Source organism: Chrysemys picta, chromosome 9 (assembly GCF_011386835.1).
Source record: "Chrysemys picta bellii isolate R12L10 chromosome 9, ASM1138683v2, whole genome shotgun sequence".
In the NCBI taxonomy this organism is placed as follows: Eukaryota; Metazoa; Chordata; order Testudines; family Emydidae; genus Chrysemys; species Chrysemys picta.
The window spans coordinates 21,434,222-21,458,935 of NC_088799.1; the positions used below are offsets into that span (position 1 = coordinate 21,434,222).

The following is a 24,714-nucleotide window of genomic DNA, read 5'->3' on the forward strand; positions in this document are numbered from 1 at the left end:
TCATACCCTCGGAACCTTCCAGGATGGAAGGAGGGGAGCAAGTGACCCTAAGGGACACTACTTTCTAGAAGGTTCCGGGCAGGGCTGACTCCAGGCACCAGCTGAGCAAGCAGGTGCTTGGGGCAGTCAAGGGGAAGGGGCGGCATGTCGGGCTCTTCGGCAGGAATTCGGTGGAGGTCCCTGTCCCTCTCAGAGGGAAGGACCTGCCGCTGAATTGCCGCCGAAGAAGAAAGCAGCGCGGTGGAACTGCTGTCAATCGTGATCACGGCTTCTTTTTTTTCCCGCCATTTGGGGCGGGAAAAACCCTGGAGCCGGCCCTGGTTCCAGGAGTTTGCAGTGCGGGCACCTTGATCCCACAAGTGTGACTATAGAGAGGCTGATCCAAAAGAACTCTGGTTACAGGTAAGTAACCTTCATTTGTTTTGGGTTTCATAGAAGTTTTCTGTGCAAGAAACATCCATTTTCAGATCAGCTCTAGAAAAGATGTGGCCAATTACAACTGTGAGGAAAGAAGTTAAAGCAGAGGGGTGATTCAACCTAGATCAAATGGAGAGCCACTATCTTCAAATGGACTTGCTGCTTTGTAATGTTTGGGGCATGACATGCAATGTTGTTATATTGACTATGGAACAGTATTATCCCCTTTCTATCCCATGCTCCTCCTGACTATTGGGAACCAGGGGCAGGAGATTCTTTTATTCCCTCACACCCGTCCACTGCCTTGCTTCTTGCTCTACATGCTGTGATCTGCATTTTGCTCACATTGCCTGAGGCCCATGTAGAGCACCAGTCTAGTACCTACATAGCAAGAGCTGCATAGCATGTCTAGGGCAGAACCTGAGTTTAAGGGAGATGAAGATAAGAACTACAGTAATAGAGAAAATTACATATCTGGACCCAGAAACTACACTACATTTATTAGTTATAAGCTAAAATTCTTCCAAGATAAAATATGTGGTTTATAAATAAGGAGGGAAACTACGTACTGTGGTTTGGCACTAGAGTGTAAGTGTACATATAAATCTGTTTCAGTTTTTCCACTCTCTTGAATTGCTTTGAATAATTGTATCATCTTTGGGAGACTATTTAAGCTTGAAAATATTAGTCCTTGCTTAATTATGGTGTAAATTCATGCCTGAGCACCACTGAATAAAAGCAGGAAAAGTTCATTTTCAGTCCAGCTAAATGAATACCTGATTCCCAGTCTCTCTCTGTGCGTTTACACTCAGTGGATATGATGGATTTGCGTTCTTCTAGTGCCAAAAATCATGGAAGCAGTGAGGAAACTATATACCAACAAATGTATCAAAATGGAATCTGTACTTTCCAAAAGTAGCTGATTTTTTCCCCCTTACCATTCAGCCTCAAGTCACTAATAGTAAAGTATTGATTAGTCAAACAAGATGCGGGGGGGGGATATAAAATGTGTTTGGATAAAGGACTGATTTGGTTACAGGTAAAAGCTTGTAGTCCATCTCAGGCATTGGCATCCTAACATCAGGCTTGTCTGGTTATGTGGACTCTCTCCTCAGACCCTACGCTACCAGCACTCCCAGCTATCTTCGAGACACCACTGACTTCCTGAGGAAACTACAATCCATCGATGATCTTCCAGAAAACACCATCCTGGCCACTATGGACGTAGAAGCTCTCTACACCAATATTCCACACAAAGATGGACTACAAGCTATCAGGAACAGTATCCCCGATAATGTCACAGCTAACCTGGTGGCTGAACTTTGTGACTTTGTCCTCACCCACAACTATTTCACATTTGGGGACAATATATACCTTCAAGTCAGCGGCACTGCTATGGGTACCCGCATGGCCCCACAGTATGCCAACATTTTTATGGCTGACTTAGAACAACGCTTCCTTAGCTCTCGTCCCCTAACGCCCCTACTCTACTTGCACTACATTGATGACATCTTCATCATCTGGACCCATGGAAAAGAAGCCCTTGAGGAATGCCACCATGATTTCAATAATTTCCATCCCACCATCAACCTCAGCCTAGATCAGTCCACACAAGCGGTCCATTTCCTGGACACTACTGTGCTAATAAGCAATGATCACATAAATACCACCCTATACCGGAAACCTACTGACCGCTACACTTACCGACATGCCTCCAGCTTCCATCCAGGACATACCACACCATCCATTGTCTACAGCCAAGCTCTAAGATATAACCGCATTTGCTCCAATCCCTCAGATAGAGACAAGCACCTACAAGATCTCTATCAAGCATTCTTAAAACTACAATACCCACCTGCTGAAGTGAAAAAACAGATTGACAGAGCCAGACGAGTACCCAGAAGTCACCTCCTACAAGACAGGCCCAACAAAGAAAATAACAGAACACCACTAGCTGTCACCTTCAGCCCCCAACTAAAACCTTTCCAGTGCATCATCAGAGATCTACAACCTATCCTGAAAGATGATCCTTTACTCTCACAGATCTTGGGAGACAGACCTGTCCTCGCTTACAGACAACCCCCCAACCTAAAGCAAATACTCACCAGCAACCACACATCACTGAACAAAAACACTGACTCAGGAACCTATCCTTGTAACAAAGCCCGATGCCAATTCTGTCCACATATCTATTCAAGTGACATCATCATAGGACCTAATCACATCAGCCATACCATCAGGGGCTCGTTCACCTGTACATCTACCAATGTGATATATGCCATCATGTGCCAGCAATGCCCCTCTGCCATGTACATTGGCCAAACCGGACAGTCTCTACGCAAAAGAATTAATGGACACAAATCTGACATCAGGAATCATAATACTCAAAAACCAGTGGGAGAACACTTTAACCTGTCTGGCCATTCAATGACAGACCTGCGGGTGGCTATCTTACAACAGAAAAACTTCAAAAACAGACTCCAACGAGAGACTGCTGAGCTGGGATTGATATGCAAACTAGATACCATCAATTTAGGATTGAATAAGGACTGGGAATGGCTGAGCCATTACAAACATTGAATCTATCTCCCCTTGTAAGTATTCTCACACTTCTTATCAAACTGTCTGTACTGGGCTATCTTGATTATCACTTCAAACGTTTTTTTGTTTTTTTGTTTTTGTTTTTTTCTCTTACTTAATTGGCCTCTCAGAGTTGGTAAGACAACTCCCACCTGTTCATGCTCTCTGTATGTGTGTATATATATCTCCTCAATATATGTTCCACTCTATATGCATCCGAAGAAGTGGGCTGTAGTCCATGAAAGCTTATGCTCTAATAAATTTGTTAGTCTCTAAGGTGCCACAAGTACTCCTGTTCTTTTTGTGGATACAGACTAACACGGCTGCTACTCTGAAACCTGTCTTTTTCTAGTGGAATGCAGAATGAGGAGTTGTGACCTTTTGTAATTGTCTGTCTGATTCTTGAGTTCACAGCAGGTGCTTTTCAAAGCAATGTACCTATATTTGTTTCTGCATCCATATATCCACTCTCATCCTTAGCAAACTGGTTATATGGGTCTTGGTTATTCTTTCATTACCAGCTCAAAAACTTCTTCATTTAACACTACAAATGCTGGCAGGGTCTCTATTGTCAGTAACCAATATTCCTGGTGCTAATGAGAATCTGCTTGACCTACAATCCCGTCACCACAGGCCATTCTTCTTGTTCAGATAAGCATTTTTTTAAGCTACCTTCTGAGCTGTTTTCTGCATGGATGCTGTTTGCTGTGATGGGGGGGATGTCCTCTGGAGCCTTTTAAAATCTCTCAATCTATTGCTAATTTTAAAATTAAATACCACTGTTTTGCTATGATCATGTGAAAATTCAATGTGTGCCCTGCCAGTCTGCCATCCTCTAATTCCCTGCAAAATAAATTAACATTGTACTGCAAGGAATTTTTCTCACTTAGTTTGTGGCTTGGTTCCCTCTTGGGATGATCGGACTAGCCTACAATTTTTAAATGCACTTGCTAGTAATTTCATTGAGGGATTTTGCTCCTTTTCACAGCCAAAAGGGCTCTATTGTTCTTTTTATTTTACTGTGGCAAATTGCACTCAGTGGATATCGTGACTTGCCAATTCGTTTCTCAGGTCCCTTTGCTCTGAAAAGTAAGTTTTGGAGCTTGGGTGGCTTCCCTTGCTCATTCTTCCTCCATTTCTTGAGAGTTTTATCGCATTTCTATTTAACCCTCTGTCACGTTATTGATTTGAACTGGGACCTTATAGAACATAGTTGCAACCAAAGTCCTGTAGTGGCACCAAATCTTGTATAAAGGGGGTCAAATGAGGTGTTTAAGACAAGTTTATGGTTTGCTGGTTATGATTTTGCTGTCTATATGTGTATATCAATTTTGTAGTTCAAGTTATGAATATTGGCTCTATACTGTCTGTATTTCAAACTTATGCTATGCTTCTGGGAAACTGCCCAGAGAAGTTGGTGTTAGCTCTGCCTAGCCTGCTTGATGGCCCATTAAGGACCATCAGCTATACAATTGACCCATTGAGAGAAGGCAAACACGCCTTGCAACTCAAAGTATGCAGGGACTGGCCCATGTGACTCCAGACGCCATTTTGCTGTAATTTTCCACAGTAAGGACAAAGAGGTGTTCTTACACCTGGAAAAGACTATAAAAGGCTGATGCCTCTCCTCTATCTTGTCTTCAATTCTGCTTCATACCTCTGGAGGAACTTTGCTACAAACTGAAGCTCTGAACAAAGGACTGATGACCCATCCCAGCTGTGGATGTACTCCAGAGACTTAATTTTGAACCTGCAGTTTATTTCATCACTGCTACAAGCCTGAACCAAGAACTTTGCCATTAATGTATGTAATTGATTCCATTTAACCAATTCTAGCTCTCATCTATATCTTTTTTCTTTTACGAATAAACCTTTAGATTCTAAAGGATTGGCAACAGCGTGATTTGTGGGTAAGATCTGATTTGTATATTGATCTGGGTCTGGGGCTTGATCCTTTGAGATCAGGAGAACCTTTTTCTTTTAACGGGGTATTGGTTTTCATAACCATTTGTCCCCATAACAAGTGGCACTGGTGGGGATACTGGGAAACTGGAGTGTCTAAGGGAATTGCTTGTGTGACTTGTAGTTAGCCAGTGGGGTGAGACCAAAGTCCTCTTTGTCTGGCTGGTTTGGTTTGCCTTAGAGGTGGAAAAACCCCAGCCTAGGGCTGTAACTGCCCTGTTTTAAGCGATTTGTCCTGAATTGGCACTCAGTTGGGTCCCGCCAGAACTGCATCGTTACACCCTCATACCTGAGGGTATCTTATCCCCTTCTGACTTAAATAAGAAAAAACAGCCTCTTGTCAATTGTTTGGATATGTTCTTCATACTGTCTATTGTTGCATTTATTATCACATTGTTTACTGCAACATTCTTTGAGTTACATACTCTCAAGGAATGGGAGTCCTTCACTGCTGGTATCTTCAGAGAAGGGAAAATTACTTGCCTTGTAATTCTCCTCTGAAGATATCATTAGGCAAAATTTCTCTCTCACCCACTTCCTCTCAGAGTTAGGGGATTAAAATAATGAGGGTGTGTGTCAGGTGTCTCTCTTTTGGACACTCATTTCTCCATTGCCCATTTTCTTTTCTGGGACCCCTTTTTCATTTAGGAGTGAGGAGAGAAGTGGAAAACTGTTGCAGTTTATATGTAATTAAAAGTATGGGGATCTGTTACCTGCTGCTTTTGAAAGATTCTGGCTCGAATTTTCGGAGGCCTCTGAGGTTAGAGCAAGTTTTGTGCTGCAGAGGGTCAAAAACCTTAAGCACTAGGCAAGCTTCACACTTGAGGCACAAAACCCATAAGTACGAATGTTTCCTGATGCTATCTTCAGAGGAGCAGAACTACAAGCCAAATAATTTTCCATTCCTGCAGCACATTATAGATTTTATTTTTATTAATTTTTAAATCGCAATGTTGTTGGGTAGACAAACCAGAAAATTATTAATTATGTAACGTAGCCATGGGTATTCAGGTATGTTGTGATAATGAAGAATCTAAAGTGGCAGTAAAGCCACGCATAGTAATTTAGTGTTAGCAGATTTTATTATTCGGGTTTGGCAACCAATGGAGCAAAAGCAATTCTCACTTTGCCTCTTTAAGCCTCTAGCCATCCGAAAACAGCAATGAAAGAGACAAGTAACAGCAAAAGGCAAGTGAGTAGAAAGCCAGCTAGTGAAATGCAGACATCAAGAGCAACAAGGTAATTTTATTTTAAAACAGATCCTTTCCTTCCTTGATGGGAGATGTGCTTCTATCTATTCCAAGTACCAGTTTTGCCCACTGATACAGATTTAGAACTTTCACCTACTTCTGTTGAAAATGTAGCTCTGTAAATGATTTGCCCCAAGAGATTCTTTCCATGAAAAGAAGTTCTCTACTGTAAATAGATTTCAAGCTCAGCAGACATTTTTTTCTGGCTTCATTTAGAATGCAGATAACATTTTAAGAAGTTATGCTTTATTCCTACTCTACCAGTATAAACGCTCCGCTCCACTTTTAGCTCCATATCTTTATTCTCCTATTTATCTCCCTGCTTCTCACCTCTCAGACATATTCCCTTTTCTCTTCTTATCAGGAGCAGCAGAAGCTCCCTAAAAGTGGGGGGGCCACTGGCACCCAAACCGGGGCCCTGCCTTCCACTCACTCCACCTCTTCCCCAAAGCCCCACCTTCCTGCTCACTCCATTCCACCCCCTCTTCCCCCATCACTCGCCCTTGCAGCTGGTAAAAAGTGACGGGCCCCCACCCCTCCAGTTCTAGCGCCCCTGCTTCTTATATCTCAACCTTCACATGCTATGCCACTATAATAAACAGCTACTGGTGTATTTTTCACATGCTTTCAAAGCTTCTGCCAGCACCTTACTTCCCAAAAATTCTTCCCCTCAAACAATTTTTTCCCCTCACAGGCCACTGTCCCACCTCCAACCCTCCTTGTTTTTTAGAAAAATCTTAAGAAAAGTCCTATTTGCGCATATTCAGCCACCTCTCCCAAAAATAACTTCAGTGATTTGTTCCCTCCACCCATTCACAGTACTGGAACTTCCCTTTGGTGGGAGGGGGCAGGGTGTAATCAATGCTTTTTTTTTTTTTTTTAAACTTCTAACCCTGGTACTCTCAATCTCCTTGTCCAGCCTGAGGCCAGAGCTGTGTTTTGTATATATGACTTAAATCCTCCTGGAGAGCTTGACACAGTTGCTATCGTTTTGTTGCCTTGCTGCCCTCATTATTATTTATATTACCAGAGAGCCTAGGAAGCCCTAGTCATGGACCACAACCCTATTTTGCTAGGTTCTGTGCATACAATCAAAGCATAAGACAAGAGACAACAGATGGGTACAGACAGGCTGACAAGGAAGTACAAGAAACAATGAGACAGAATTGGCAAGCATGGTAGGCGGTTGTCTCAGCACACGAGCAGCCTAACCAGTGTCACGATTTTTATAGGAATCATAGCAAAGGAGAGTTTGAAGGAGGATAATCAGGTGTTTGTGAGGTGTATAGGGATCTCTTCCCAACCCTAAAGGTCTGCATGGGAGAAAGCACAAAGGTGCTTATTTGAAAATTCAGCAAGTGAGTGATGGAAGCTGCCACCACAGGCCAATCAGAGGCAGGACTTCATATCTCAGTAGTGAGTGAGAAATGATAGGTGTGTGGGAGGGAAGGTTATGAAGAGCCTTGAAAGTGAAGACACACAGCTTATGCTTGATATGATAGAGAAGGGGAAGCTGGTGAAGGGATTCAATGAGAAGCGGGACATGGTCAAAATTACAGGTTAGGAAAATGGTCTTTGAAGAAGCATTCTGAATGGTTATGACTGAGGTAAGATTGCATTTTCTGGCATTTGGCCAGAAAAATGTGGTTGTAGTACTTGAGATGATAAGAGCCTGGATTAGCATTTAAGCTGTGTGCATGGATAGGAAAGGCCATATCTTACAGATGTTATGCAGAAAGAATCTACAAGACTTAGACATAGCCTTGAAATGAGGACCTGGAGAGAGTTCCAAGTGAAAGATCATGTCCCAGTTATGGGCCTTAGTGACAGGCAAGATGGTGGTGGTGTCCACAGTGATCAAGAAGAAGGTGTGGAGGAGAGTTTGGGAGGAAAGACCAAGAGCTCTGTTTTAGCCATGTTGAGATTGTGCTGGCAGCTAGACATGAGGAGATGTCAGATGGGCCAAGACTTTAGTTTGGGCAGATGGAGATGGGTCTGGAGAAGAGATGCAGATTTATGTGTTGTCAGTATAAAAATAGTAGTTGAATTTGTTTGTGGATGAGATTACCTGAGTTAAGATATGGAGGAAGAAAAGAAGATGACCAAGGACAGAGCCCCATGGAATCACCACAAAAAATTTGGAGGGGGAATGAGGAGGATCCTCTGAAAGATGCATCAAAGGAGTGATTATAGACATACGGTAGAATCAGAAGAAAACAGAGTCACAGAAGTCAAGGAGAACAAGATTTCAAGAAGAGTATGGTTGATGGTGTCAAATACGGCTGACGGGTCAAGGAGGATGAGGATGAAGTAGTGGTTCTGAGCTTTATTTATGAAGAGGTTGTGTAAAGACTTTGCCAGAGCTGCTCAGTTGAGTGCAAGGGGTGGAAGCTAGATTGGGTCTAGGATGGAATTGGCGGAGGGGAACTCCAGAGTGATTATAATCATTATAATAATTATACACTGTGCAGTCAATAAGCTTAGAGATGAAAGGGAGATGGGGCAGTAGTTGGAGAGGAAAGTGGGGCCAAGGGTGGGTTTTTTAAGATGGAGAAGACTAAAGAATGTTTCTATTGTGAAGGGAAAGAGCCACCGGAGAGTGAGAGATTGAGAAGAATAAGGGAGGAGATGGGGTCACTGACTCAAGTGGAGGCATTAGAACAGGAGAGCAGACAAGAAACATCTATGTCTGTGACAGGGAAGGAGGAGACGGTTGTAGAAGAGGAAAGGCAACTTGATGAGAATGGAATGGTCATGTGATATTTTGTTAATTTTTCTCTTGAAAGATCAGCAAGATCCTGTGCACAAAGAGAAGTCGAGGCAGAAGATCGGGAGGGCTTCAGGGGTGAGTCAAAGGTGGCGAAAAGGCAGGTGGGATTCAATTAAGTTGGAGACTGTCAAGGGCTTTCCACCAGAGACACTCTGCAGAGTGAGGGGCAGGAGCAGGGGAGATGAATATTGGGGATTAGCCAGGCTGGTGTTTGGTGGAAGGGATGAGAGGGAGGCAAAAGAGTCGGTGGTGGAGGAGAATAACATCTGGAGAAAATCAACAACCATATCAGTGGAAGAAAGAAGAGAGCACAGGGAGGACAATGCTGAGAGCAAATGAGAGGTCATCTATGCTGACAGACTGGAAGTCATGGAAGTGTAAAATGAGAAGGTAAGTTGGGGGTGATGGGTAATGCTGAAAGAGACTAGGTGGTTATGTATGCAGTGTTGTTGTAGCCATGTTTGTTCCAGGATATTAGAGAGACAAAGTGGATGAGGTAATATCTTTTATTGGGCCAATTTCCATTGGTAAGAGACAAGCTTTCAAGCTACACGGAGCGCTTCTTCACTTGTGGCCAGAAGAAGAGCTCTGTGTAAGCTCAAAAGCTTGCTTTCTCACCTACAGAAGTTGGTCCAATAAAAGATATTACCTCACCCACAATGTCTCTCTAACAAGGTGGTTATGGTCAGAGAGGAGAAGTGCAGCAACAGCTTGATCTGAGAGATAGCAGCATTTGGTGAAGATCAAGTAAAGTGAATAGCTCTTTTGGGGAGTGAGAAAGTTGATCCAGGGCTGCAGATCAAATGAAGAGCTGATATTTAAAGCTGTCTGGACAGCCTTACACAGTTGCTGTAGTCTTGGTGGCGGTTGTTATTATTTGTATTATTGTAGTGCCTTAGGGTCCTGGTCCATAACTTCTGTGTTTGTACAGCACCTAGCACAAAACAAAGATAGTCCCTGTCCCAAAGAACTTAGTCCTCATTTTACATCTACTTATTTCCTGTTGTGTGATTGTCAATGAGTGTTCGCCTTGTCCACATTGTTATTCACTAAGTTCCAGTCCTTTGCTGCTCCTTTTGAATTCAGCCTTTGGAATTACTTTTGTGCATAGATGTTGGTCCCAGACCTCCGCTTTGTCCCTTTCTGCCTGCATCAGCTACATCATCTCTTAGCTCCCCCCATAACATCCTTCAGTGAATATATCCAAACGTGAAATCCTGTCAACAAGAGGGGGCACCTTCAACTATTTTTAGATTCACTCTGAGCTCTTCTCCATATTTATCTGTGTCAATCTTATCCAGCTTTATTCTCTCCCCCCCCCCCATGTGGCCCAATTGCATTCTCTCTTTTTTTTGTTAATTTTTTTCACCTTGATGAAACAATGGCGGATGCTGCTGCTCCTCCTCAGCAGATTTGGAAATTAAAAGGACTGTTCAGAGCATCAATAAAGGGAATATAAAGCAAACTGTTTAGAAATTAAGACCAGTAATATTTCTTTGATTATAGTGATGTATGGAACATTAGGTGCCATAACCACAAAATAAGGTCTTAGTTTGTCAGTATTTTTCTTTATAAGGTGAATATAGTGTCCATGAAAAAAGCTACATGGACATACCTTGTGAATAAAGTCCTCTTTTTTAGCCATAGAAGTCCTAGAACCCCGGCAGTGGCAGTGCAAAGAAAAGTATAACGGGGGTGTATAACTTCTCCGGTTTAAAAAAAGGACTTTGTTCCCAAGAAAGGTCACTGGTGCACAATTCTTTGCATTTCTCCCCTAAAATACAATGCCTAAAGCTGAACTTAGTCCTGAGAGGAAATTTACAGAATCAGTCAAACCTAAGCCTTTCTGCTGAGACCGCTAATCACTGTGCCAGTTGTGACTGGTGGTTGATTTTATTTATTTAACTGTGTGGATATTAGTCCAATAGATACTGGACTTACAACACCAATTCATTTTTCATAGCCCACTGAACAGCCTTCAGCTGGCAATGACTATTCATCAGAGTGAGACTGAACCAATGACCTAATGAAGTTGGAAAGCATTGTATCCAGTTGCAAATACCTTGACCCACTTTGTACACCCATATAAAGTCATATCCAACTCCCAAGGAAGTAAATGGGAATCCTTCAATGGACTGTAAAGGGAGCTGGATCTTGCCTGTAGTATGTAATTAAACCAGGTTTATCTTATTTTCTGATGAATTTCTCTTCTTTAGACAAAATAATTATGTAAAACCCAGTAGAGTCAGTGCATCCTTGACTTTTACCATTTACACTTTTTAACTCTAAATTCTAATTGTAGAAATCTTATTCCATTAAAAAAAATGGTCTATGCAGCCGGTATACTACAGGGTTTCAATTTCCTGAGGATTTCTTTTTAAACTGCTCAGCAGGGTATTATTCAGCTGGTTGTAACTAGGGACTAATACAACATGTTCTCAATTTCAGACCCTTTATGTTGGGAATTTTCCACTGTGCAGTTGCATTAAATCTGGATGCAACTGATGAGCACAATGTTTTCTACCTCCATACAAGGTTAAACGAATGAAATAAAATAGATGGAAAAGCAAACAGTAAAATAAGTTTGCTTTCTCATGCAATGGCAGGGTGTATGGTGAGGTCAGGGATTCAGTGCTAACTCAGCCATCATTCAGGCAGTGTGGTAAAGATTGAAACTACTGAACTTTCATAAATCAAATTGGAAATTATATCCTGTCTTCAGTTCTTCTCTCTCACGCTTACATAGCACATATATACCATAAGGCTATATTCATAGTTACATCCATAATTACAAATGCTAAACAAAAATTACATTTATGAAATATTTTTCTTTGTAAATATCTTGATCTCCAGAGTGTTTAATATTTTTCTTACCTGTATATTCTTCAGGTTTCTGTACACCTGATGGTATTCATTTTTACCTTATTTACATAGTCGATGGGGAAAAATATGTTCTGTTAGCATCACTAGAAAAGGGGAAGGTTATTTGCTGAGCATCAAGATAAATTTGTTCACATGAGAGACAATGGAGTCTGTTGCAAATGTCAAACTAAGAAGGCAACTAAGGTTAAAAACTGAGGTTTTATGCTATCCACTCACCTTTCAATTGCTATATCTTTCTAGAGTTACTCTAGAAACTCTGAAAGTAAAAATAATTGTAAAAGTGTGGCAAATGTACAGATAATACCAGCTGTTGTACTGTTTGAGTCCTATTACATCTGGTTGCCATTTTGGATTTCACTCCTGAGATGCAATGAGTCCTTTTCAGCTTTATTTTCAATTCAAACAGATTATTTGACCTTTACCTTTGCTCCACCATATTGGCTTGAAAACAAAGCTTTTAAAAAAGTAAACAAATCTGTTTTGTTAGGTCTTAGGAGCATATCCAAAAAGGCAGTCAGCAGATTTCAGGACTCTATAGATCCCTGCAGTCTGACAGCACTTTACTTACTTAGGGTTACCATAATCCAGCAAGCAAAAAAGAGGACGGGAGGAGCCCTGCCCCTGCCCTAGCCCCGCCCCATCCTGCCCTAGCCCTGCCCCTGCCCCTCCCACTTCCCCCTGCTCCTTGTCCCCTGACTGCCCCCTCCTGGGACCCCTGCCCCTAACTGCCCCCCAAGACTCCACCCCCTACCTAAGCCTCCCTGCCTCTTGTCCCCTGACTGCCCCCTCCTGAGACCCTCCCCCCATCCTAACTGGCCCTCTAGGACTCTACCCCCTACCTGTACCCTGACTGCCCCAACCCTTAGCCACACCCCCACCCCCAGACAGACCCCTGGGACTCCCACGCCCCATCCAACCACTCCCCACCCCCTGACAGCCCCCCCCCCCAGAACTCCCGACCCATCTAAACCCCTCTGCTCCCTGTCCCATTGACTGCTCCGATCCCTCTCCCCACTCCTGCCCCCTGACAGCCCCCCCCCCCGAACTCCCAACCCCCCCCTTGTCCCCTGACTGCCCCCTCCTGGGACCCCTGCTCCTAACTGCCCTCCAGAACCCCACCCCCTACCTAAGCCTCCCTGTTCCTTGTCCCCTAACTGCCCCCTCCTAAGACCCCCCACCCTAACTGCCCCCCAGGACCCTACCCCCTACCTGTACCCTGACTGCCCAAAACCTTATCCACACCCCCAGAAAGCCCCCCCCCGAACTCCCGACCCCCCCCCCCACCCATCTCTTGACTGCCCTCTCCAAAACCTCCCTGCCCCTTCTCCGACCCCCTGGCCCCCTTGTTGTTGGCCTTTCTTCACCTAATGTCTCGGTGAACTTGCTCAGGAACTGCCTGAGCCGCTGGGCAGCAGCGGGGGAGGAGCTCCAAACTGCCGGAGCCGATCTGCGATGCAGGGAGGGAGGGAGAGAGGGAGGAGGAGGAGCCCTCTCTGGCTGAGTGTCGGAGCCCCAAGTAAGTGACACCGGCTGGCCGGCAGCACTGTTAGCCGCGCGTGCTCTGCATGGAGGGGGGGGGGGGGGGGGGGGGGGGAGTCCGGACATTTACAAGTTCCCCCCGGACGCTATTTTTAGCTTAAAAAGCCGGACATGTCCGGGGGAATCCAGACGAATGGTAACCCTAACTTACTACTTGTACCTCTGTGTCAGAGAAGTAAATGAGGGCACATGAAGGTGTAGTCTCCTGCCTTAATTTTCTTATTCAGAAGGAGCTTTGTGCAGTTGAAAAACTGATACTGTTGTTCAGGCAGAGAATTCAGTGATCTCAAAGTTGCTGTATGTTGTTTTTTAGTTTGAATGAACAACTGCACTGTGCCAAAATAGTTTGCATCCTTCATTTTGAACTGCAGACTAACAGGCTTGCTACCCAGGGTCCTGAAAGGTAGCAATCTTATCCTATACTAAGGGCTAGCTCCAGCTGGCAAATCCCTGTTATCATAAGCAGTAATAAAATAATAAATATTTAACAGGAACACTTATCCATAGATCTCAGATAACTTCACAAATATGAGTAAGGATCATCATCCCTAATTTACAAATAGAGGTAAATGAATCATTAAGATTGTATACATACTAGGCTTTTAAAAAAAATTCCCACTGTTGTATCTCCATTGGTGGCAAGTAATGATGGGAATGCTAGTACAGACATTGCTCTCAGAAGGTGTTTAAAATCACAGAATCCTCTAAATCTGCTTAGATCAATACAACACAGTAACACTAGTAGCCACTGGTGCCTTGTCTGTTTTAGTGCTACCACCAATGCAGCTGCACTTGTGGGAAATTTTTCATACCTGGTACAGATAAGATCAGAGAAGTTGAAGCTATGCAGTGAGCATGTGGCAGAGTTGGTAATAGAATACAGGTTGCATGGTGCTCAATCCCATAGATTATGACTGGCCCTTTTAATGTGTCTATTTTAAATAAACTCAGTGACTTCAGTACAATTTTGTTTGACTTTTAGTTAAAGAATGTTTCTGCCAGGCAACTGATTTTTGTTGGCTCCTTAGGTTTTTGCATAAGAGAGGCGCATATATATATATATATATATATATATATATATATATATATATATATATATATATATATATATATATATATATATATATATATATATATATATATACACATACATACACACACACACTGTAATTAGGTGAACCCTCAAATTTTATTAAAGCCAATGTTAAAAAAATTATATAGTACATGGTTTGAGAAAAGAGTGTCTGTACATCTGGGTATAGTGCTTAGGTTATCCACAAATACAAAGTTTGTTTTTAAAGTCATATGATACATAGAATACATAATCAGCAATAACCAAATTTAGGTGAATAGATTTAACAATACAGTTTAGATATTAGAATCCGAATACTGAGGTACATCACTCATGAAAAGTTGTACAGAGATTTGGTTGTGGAAAGCAAAATATAACAATGAGTGGAGATTGTCCCTCAGTAATTGAGGATTAGGTAGGTTGTCCATTTAGAAAATACAATCCATGAGGAAAGTACTTCAGTTACTTTCCTGACTGTGCATCTCATCATACTAAAATTAACATTTTTTTCTTAGCAACAAACTGGAAGCTGTTCCCACTCAGTTTTATAACCTTTCAGTCAGCTGCAAAAAAATTATATAACCAACTGTATAGTGAAAAACATTTCCAGGTTGAAGCTGTGCAGAACAGACTCTTATTTTAAGTCATCCTTGAGAACCAACACAGTGCATCTAAACAGAATATTTTACTTATACCAGTCATGACATCATCAAGTATGAACACAGGGATTACAAACACTGAAACACTGCAATTCCTGATGTGGACAACCATGCAGCAAGTCACTGACGTTATAAGGATTTAGATTTAAGACCCCCAGAACATAGGCTCAAATCCTAATTCATCTCTGCAGGAGTCAAGGCACAGAGGCCTGAAGTCACTGCTAATAGTTGGATGTATAGGACTTTGATGAATTCTCTGAATCTTTGGTTTAAAATCTTTTGTTTAAAAAGATTCAGGTGGGGAGATCCTGCTTTGAAAGCACTCCATGTACTCCTGAGAAGCCATGATATGATTCCTTGGGGAAGCAGGCTTGCTAGCATTGCTAAATCTATTATGTCAAATTCCCACTAGACCAACATCTGTAGGACATGCCATCAGGAACTTCTTGCAGAACTCCATCTTATATATCCCACCGACTAGCTCATGCAGCTCCCATGGTCCCCTCCCTGGCACTGGCAGCATGGCTAGATCATCCTGTTGCCCCTGCTCACAAGAAGCGGCTTCCCTGCTACTAACTGGCTGCATATGTCACTAACTTGTCAGTGCAGCAGTAACATATGGTTTTTATGTTAGAAGTTATGGTTTCTCCATGGAACATGCTATGTAGAGTAGCTGTTCCCCTCCACCTCCTCCTTTTGACTGCATAGTGGTTCTGCATCATTAGCTATCTACCTTAAATAGTCATGGAATTTGCCTGTAGCTTCTAGAATTGCAGGTGTGCTTCTCCTATGTGCAGCCCTCCTGTTTTGCCTACCCTATTTCTGTGAGGGTTTGGTTTATCTATTTTCCTGTGATTCACATAAGGATGGGCATATACGTGCTGTAGAAGTGGTTTGTGTTTTCTGAGGTCCATTTTTATCCAGATCCCTTTATGCATCATACTCCTTCTAATGTAGATAAATAAATACATGTCAGAAAAGTTATGAAAGATTTTGGATACCGCCCATCCCTGTCTTTTCCCAGCTAATGCTATTTTTCCTTGTTAGTTTCTATTATGTGAGATGGTAAAAACCTCACTCTTATGAATAATCAGATATAAATTAGCTAACAGGTGAAAATTCACCTTGTACTTTTTTGACCTAGGTTAAAAAGAAAAGAAAGCAACCATGGAATTTAATTTTATTTACTGTTAAATGATACTGGAGTATGGGTTGTGTTGATGTGAAACTAAATTAATTTCAGCAGTACTCCGTAGTCTCAGCTAAATGTCAGGAACTTTCTATGGAAGTATGTAAATGAACATTAAAAAAGGCTTGTTTGCTTGCTTGCTCCTTTAAAATATTCATTAAATTGTGATAGCAAGTCTAAAGTCCCCTAAAGCAGGGCAATATTTTTAAAAAGCTAGAGTTCAAATGTATATGACCATCAATATATTGCAGTGATGGAAAAGAAGAAAAAAAATGAAGGTGTTTTCTTTGTTGGTTTTAGTTTTGTGCTCTGTATCAATTAAATATTGGAAATGAATAACATTAAAAAATTTTAAAAGATGGTACTGGGATGACACATCAGTGTTGACCATTATCACCTGTAAGAGTGGATGAGGAATATTAAGAACTCTGGGCCTGATGATGGTGTATAGCCATGCCTTCCTGTATTTCTTTGTTGCATCTCTGGGTTCCCTACCGGCAATTTACATTGTTGGCATTTGTTTTGATAGGTGTTCTAACCATATAATCACTCTCTCCAGCAATTTATGAAGCATAAATTGTGGAAGGCTTGAAGTATCACAGCTTTTGCTGCCATGTCCATTGGATATTTTGCTTGCTGATTTACAGTTAACAGTACAATAGGGCCCTTCATCAAGAATTAAAGCAAACCCCAAGAACATGCTTTTCTCTTTCTCTCTCAGAAGAGCTGGTTTGTTTAGTGATGTTTTAATGTTTAACTGCTATTTTTTCATTGTTAAGTTTTTGATGGAGTAATTTATTTATATTGATAAATCATTGTACTAAAAAATAATCCAGTCTTCTGATGTGTCTATAAATATCAGAGGCATCTGAAATAGGTAAATACTATTCAGTAATTCAAGGATATTCTCTTTACACAGAGCAGTTTGTCTGGAAGTATTCTTTAAAATATATCTTGCCTGAAACAGAACTTGCTAGTACATGAGTATTTGTCATACACCTCTACCTCGATACAACGCTGTCCTTGGGAGCCAAAAAAAAAATCTTACCGTGTTATAGGTGAAACCGCGTTAATCGAACTTGCTTTGATCCACCAGAGTGTGCAGCCCTGCCCCCCCCCAGAGCACTGCTTTACCGCGTTATATCCAAATTAGTGTTATATCGGGTCACGTTATATCGAGGTAGCAGTGTATTGTCCAGAGATGAAAACACAATAGGTGTCTAGAAGAGAGGCATATATCCTTGCCAGCTATACTGAAATAGTGCAGAAAGGAAAGTAGGGAAGGGATTATTAACAATTGTCACGCAGAGAAGTATGTTTTGTAGTTAGGATGACTTACAAGGTATCAGTTTGGGGGTTTTTTTTGACCTCCAATTTCAAGAGACTAAGAAATTTAGGGAGAAGGGACAGAAATGCAGGAACAAACAACTGATACACCTCCAAAATGTTTACCATCATTGTTCCCTCTGATACCCCACAATAACATTCCTATATTATTTATTTCTAACGATTCCTGGTTCTTTGTTTTCAATGACAGCATGAAAATTAAAGTATGTTCATATGCAGGGGGTGTAGAGGAGCAGACTCACCCCTGCGGCGCCTCCTGCTGGTCATCTGGGGAATCAGCTCAATCCAGTCATCAGAGCACCCTCTGCAGGCTAGTGGTCCACCTGTCCTCTCACCCCATGTCCCTCGCAGACCCCAGTGCCCTTTTATCTGGGGTGCTGCCCCCGGCAGTACACCCCTCAGTACTAGGGTCTCCCCTCCCTGGGGAACCCCCACCCACTATCCCTACCTCACCTCAGAATAAGGCCACTGCCAGTCACCAACTAGCCCCTGCTCCCTGGGGCAGACTGCAGTATAGGCCACTCATCATCGGCAAGGTTGGGTTTGGACCTGCTGCCTTGACCTAGCCCTGGGCTGCCCTCTGCAATCCCCAGTACCCCTTGGCCTTCTGCTAGGCCGCAGCCTGGGGCTTTTCAGGCTGGAGGTCCTCAGTCTTTCCCCGGCCCTACTCCACTCAGGTACCCTGTGTCTAGCTCACTACAGCCAGGCCCTTCTCCTTCTGAAGGCAGAGAGAGACTCTCTGTGCTCCTGGCTCCCAGCCTTTTTATACAGGTCAGCTGTGGCCCGATTGGGGCGTGGCCCAGCTGCAGCCACTTCCCCAATCAGCCCAGCTTTTAGAGCTGCAGCCCTCTGCTTTCAAGCCCTGCCAGGCAGGAGTGGATGTCCACCCCGCTACAGGGTGGGGTTAATGGTAAGTTGCACCAATAACATGCAGGTGAGGCACCTGTCCCGTTTTCAGTTTGCATTGTGTGAACACACAATGGCAGTTTGCTGTGAATTGAGAGGGAGTTACATTGTCAGGGGTATCCTGTGGTCCTTTGCTTTGCGACTGAACAGAGTGCATCATGAGATTTTTTTTGCTGTGAATTGTGGGATGCAGAGGGGAAGCCAGGTAGGTTCAAAATATATATGTTTCTGCTGTTTCCACCCCATGCTTCCTTTTGTGTAAGCTAGCACCATTTTTGAATTGCTGTGTGCCAGCATGTACCCAGAAATGCACTGCACCGTCATGGTGACTAGCGTGAAAATGCAGTGGCTCCTTCACTGTATTACAGCATTCAAAACTGAACACATTTGGCACTAGACCTTACCCGCTGCACCACTGAACAGATGGTGCTGGGTGCAGGGGAATATTCGACAGCAGCAGCAGGAGAACACTACAAAGCTGTTGCAGCAGGACGAGGACACCGAGCTGTTGGAACTAAAGGACCAGTTCCTGACTCAGCTACATAGCGTTCAGAACTGTTTCTAGGCCCAGCAAACCAGCATGGATAGATGGGAGAGGGTTGTTTTGCAGACCTGGGGTGACCAGCAGTTGTGAGAGAATTTCAGGATGGGGGAGGGCCATCTTTTCTTAAGATTTGTGCAGAACTGGCCCTGGAGCTGCAGCTCTAGTGGAGATAAGGTACAGTTTAGCTGGGTTGTAAAGCTGGGTAACGCTAAGTCGATTATTGATGGCTTTGCATGCATGGGGTTCCCAAACTGTATAAAGGCAATTGATGGCACCCAGGTGCCTATCATTCCCCCAAAACACACACTCCGTAGGACCACAGCAGAGAATTTATAAATAGAAAGGGGTATTTCTCCATCATTCTCCAAAGACTGGTGGTCCACCATGGGAAGCTTACAAACATAAATGTTGGGTGGTCTGGAAGGGTCTGCAATGTGAGGATCTTTTGGAACTCAGTTTTATTTAAATTAATGGAGAAAGGATTGTTTTCCCCAGTGCCCACTGAGGACATTAATGGTGTGGAGGATGGTCCAGTACTCTGAGGACATTAATGGTGTGGAGGATGGTCCAGTACCACTTATCCTCTGGTGCCCTGATTAATGAAGTGATTCACAGGCTGCTTGGACAGAAGGAAGGAACATTTTAACTATCACCTGTGTAGCTGCAGAATGGAGGTCGAGTGTTCTTTTGGCTGTTTGAAAGGCAGATGGTGCTGCTTATGCAATCATTTGGAAGCAACAGAAAAAAACGTCCCAACCATTATAGCTGCATTCTGCCCAATATTTGTGAGACTAAAGGAGAGAGCCTTAACGATGGGTGGGAGCGTAGGGCACAGAGACTTGGTGGTTTGAGCAGCCAGCAGGGTGCCCCATAGAGAACGCTCACACCCTGCGGAATATTGTCTGGGATGCCTATTGTTCGTATTTTGAGTCTCTATCTTGAACATGCTAATCTGTGGAGGGAAAGATGGGGGTAGATTGTGAGCAGTGCAGTATTGCTTATGGGTGGTGGAAGTGGGATATTATATATTTTTGTAAAACTGTATGAATTATTTTAGCTGTATTTAAAGGATTTTATATTACATGCAGTGATGAATCATAATGGACTAAAATGGATTATAAACCGTTTTTATTATGAAACAGTAACAAAGCCCAGAAATAAGGTTTGAATTGAACTGATGGATAACTAACAATTGCTTTTTGTTTGAAAATACATTTACCAAAACAATCTGACTAAGTAACAAAAAGCAAACCTTTAAATAAATAGTGCAAACCAAACTGAAAGTGCAACAGTTCAAAAATGGATTATAATATTTATCTAGCTCACAGCTAGGTTGTGGGGTTCATGACTGCAAACTGTTGTTCATTTTTATTTATTTTGCAGGCTCTTTTTATAAACTCAAATTCTTGTTTTATTTCTGTGACTCTTAAGTGTTTTGGAGCATTTACACCATCTTGTCCACGTGCAAGTGTAATCCATAACCATTAATGTAATGACAATTTTGAAGTTACCTTTTGTTACAAAACTTCAGATTTTCATATAGATAACTCATCTGGACCTCCAGGTCACACAATGATTTCAATTTGACTTTATATTTGGCTTTTGCCTTCCCCAAACTAATACAAGATACAATGTGTATATAAAACTTTATACATAAAATCAAGTTAATCAGATTCCAAACTGGAAAAATGGAAAACATGAAATAGTAGCTTGATTAAAATTGGCCTTTTTTCATTTTCATTTCTACTAAATGGACAAATGAGCCACAATACCTGGGTATCCTTATTTATTTGATACAACAACCAACATACTATATCCTTCAAATCTCTTATTTGCTAACAGTGACCTTAGCCACTTTGCTCTTGTCTTGTCATCGAATATACAGTGCAACATATCCTCAAGTTCGCCCTTACCACTATCTTAAATCATACTTTATACCCTGATAGCTCCCTGCAGAGGATGTACAACCTATTTACATCTAATGCTGAGGGTTGGCATGGCCAGATGTACATAAGCTCCCAATTTTGACAGCTGTTCTTTCTGTAAAGGCACACAGAAGGTTATACTTAGACCAGATTTATTTTATTAATGCGTTTTTTTTTAAAGTAGTAGCTGCCATTCAGTAAGGCTGTTACTAGGCTGTTGTGCCGAGAGAACTTTTCTCTATTACTTTCCTTGACCAGCAAGAGAAGAGAGCTATCAGGCCTAGACTGGGAACTGATTTCCCCCTATCCCAACTTCTCTCTGTCTTTCTTAATTTGGAGCACATTCTCCTGCTAGTGAATTTTATCAAATCTGAGCAACAGACACCTTATTTTTTAACAGCGATTTTACCCATCATCCCATGAGAGAGAGATACAAGCTGTATCCTGGAAGAAGTTTCTGTTTCCAAGCAGGTTTATGATATAGAGTCATTTTAATACTGTCTAAATGACAAAACAGATGAGAGATGCTAGGCTGGGATTACAGGGTCATTCCCCCAGCACATCAGAGTTAAAATCTGATAGACTAAAAATATTGTTAGACAAAATGGACTGTCACATTTGATCAATGCCATTCAATAGATTGTCATCAAAGTACTAGATGTTTCAGTCAGATACATGCGCTGCTGCTGTTCCCTGTGGCTGCTGAGTACAGATAACAACGGAGGAAACTGCAGTGTAACTAGTGGTGATGTTTATTTCATTGTCTTGCCTCTTTCTCCCCCTTCTTTTTCAGGTACAACCTGTTTGATTGCATTGCTGTCCGATAAAGAACTTACAGTGGCCAATGTTGGTGATTCACGGGGAGTCCTGTGTGATAAGGATGGAAATGCTATCCCTTTGTCACATGATCACAAACCCTATCAACTGAAGGAGAGAAAGAGGATTAAAAGAGCTGGTAAGATTATAAACTTGTCTTGTCAGTTCAAATAAGGCATTCTTTAATAATTCATTCTGTAGATAAGACACAATTATTTTTTTCATATATGTATGCTCCTGAAAGGTGCCAAGTTGACACTTTGGAGAATGAAGTTTCCATGGTATAGAATAATTAGCACTTATATAGCACTTCTCAGCCATAGATCTCAAAGTGCACATGGGTAAACAGAGGCAGAGTCAGCGATTTGTCCAGGACTCCTTAGCAAGTCAGTGGCAAAGCTGGCAATAGCTCCCAAGTCTCCTGACACCCCATTGAGTGTCCTATCCACTGCACCCAGTTGCTTACTTCCACAAATAGGTTAATCAGTGGCAGCAGCAATGCAAGTTTCTCTATATAACACCAACAACCTTTGCTGCAAGAGACCACTTCTAGGAATGAGGGCAGTTGAGTCTGCATAACCTATTCGAACCTCACTACCTCTGCTGAAGCTACTATCAAGGATGCCAGCTGGAATTGAGGTTTCAGAGCATAACACTTGTGTAATAATAACTTGAGTTCTGAACCACAGTCATGAAGGGTTTAGGACAGGGGTCGGCAACCTCTGGCATGCTGCTCGCCAGGGTAAGCACCTGGTTCAGCCGATCCTGGCTCCCACTGGCCGCAGTTCGCCGCGCGCCAATGGGGGCTGTGGGAAGTGGCGCAGGCCGAGGGATGTGCTGGCCATGGCTTCCCACCACCCCTATTGGCCTGGAGTGGCAAACCGCGGCCAGTGGGAGCCGTGATTGGCTGAACCTGCAGACGTGGCAGGTAAACAAACTGGCCCGGCCCGCCAGGGTGCTTACCCTGGCAAGCTGCGTGCCAGAGGTTGCCGACCCCTGCTTTAGGAAGATGTTTCATATTTAGTGAGTGGTATATATTCTTTTAGGGTAGATATGTAGTTTGAGGCCAAGAATTTAGCAAGACTGAGGAATTGGACATTTGTATGGATAACAAGAATATCCAGTTACATTAGTTAATCATAGAATTGAATCGTAGGACTGGAAGGGACCTTGATAGGTCTTCTAGTCCAGTCCCCTGCACTCAAGGCAGGACTAAGTATTAAATGCTAACAAAGAGCATTGGAATGGAGATAAAACCACATGCTTCAGAGTTTAAACCAATCTAACTATTAGAATTAGAATGAGATCTTCAGAGGGCAGATTATCTCACCTCTGCTTACTGCAGGGTTTCTCCCAATCCCATGCCCTCGGGGTCCCTGAACCTCTGACAGCTAGAAGTTGTGACTGGACAGCAGGGGATGGATCACTCAATAATTGCCCTATTCAATTCATTCCCTCTGAAACATCTGGCACGGGCCACCGTCAGAAGACAGGATACTGGGCTAGATGGACCATTGGTCTGACCCAGTATGGCCATTCTTATGTGCTTCTGAAGCATCTGGTGGTGGCCACTGTCAGAGACATGATCCTGAACTAGATGGACCTTGGATCTGATCCACTATGGCAATTCCTGTATAAATGAACACACGAGTTTAGATTGTTTGTGCATCAACAGTTCTTTGTCCTGAAGAAACAAAAACTTGCAGATGCTCCTTATAGTTTTTCAGTTTCTTGAGTATTCACAAAAATACAGTAGACATGCTTTTTTAAACCATTATAACCCCTTCCTGGAACTACTCATCCCTCACCTGAGAAGATTAGATAAACAAATTGCAGAAAAGAAATTTGCTGGTAGAAAAGTGCCATCCCCATCCTTGTCATCCACTCCTCTTACATCTGTCTTGGGATATCATGATCATCCTGTATGACAGAGGCATCTTCCCTGGTGTGTTTTTTTATAACAAGGGATGCTGGTTTCTCAGCACTTGAAAGACCTCCAGTCACATTGACCCCATGACAGCATTCTCTGTCTCTAACATTTGTGCTGCTCAAATCTACCTTTTCCATCTTCCTTAACCCTTTGTCTTTTAAAGAAAAATAAGCCTCAGAGCCTCATTCTGATGAATTTTTGCTCTCCGACATCACCCATCATTTGGCCTGCTAAACCCAGGGTTGTGAGTTCAATCCTTGAAGGGGCCACTTAGGGATCTGGGGCAAAATCAGTACTTGGTCCTGCTAGTGAAGGCAGAGGACTGGACTCGACCTTTCAGGGTCCCTTCCAGTTCTATGAGATAGGTATATCTCTATAATATTGTATAAGTTTAAGGCAACAGCACCCGTATTCACCCTCCGTGGATTTTCAAGGGCGCCCACTGTAGGCTCCTAGCTCCTAAGCTGTCATTTCTCTTGGGTGGAAACCCACATCTCTCCCTCCCTACCAGGTATTTTTCCAGGCTGCACAGTTCCCTGCCTACACTATGATACTCCTAGTAAGCCAGACTGCCTAAAGAGGCCAGCGTCTGCACTTTGCTGTGTCTCGGAAAGCTATGAACAGCTGCAATTGCCTGCAGCTACACAGCTCTTCCTAAGCAAGGACATTTATTCTTATGGTGGAAGCATTACAGAGAAAACATTAAAAACAAAAAATAACCTACACATATACTAATAAGCTTACCAGAGATCACCCCAACTTCAACAAGGGCTCTGGTAGGAGTCAGTCCTTCAGACTCTGCTAAGAGGTTTTTCTGTGGCTACAAATTCATACCAGCCCTAGCTGAGAATTAGCACCCCCATGAATAGCTCAGTCTTTCCTTTATGCAGCTGGGCCTTTGAACTTGAGACTCTGGGAACAGGTA

At 42.7% G+C, this 24,714-nt stretch overlaps 1 protein-coding gene across 3 annotated transcripts in view; it reads left to right on the forward strand.

Annotated features, from left to right (window-relative positions):
• The window catches only part of PPM1L (protein phosphatase, Mg2+/Mn2+ dependent 1L), a 193,261-nt gene that overhangs the window by 158,624 nt on the left and 9,923 nt on the right, over positions 1-24,714 (forward strand). For all 3 annotated transcript variants that reach the window (XM_042853714.2, XM_065556871.1, XM_065556870.1), the window contains one exon: positions 21,837-21,998. In XM_042853714.2, the coding sequence (XP_042709648.1) occupies positions 21,837-21,998 (162 nt within the window). The remainder of the gene's footprint in view (positions 1-21,836; positions 21,999-24,714) is intronic.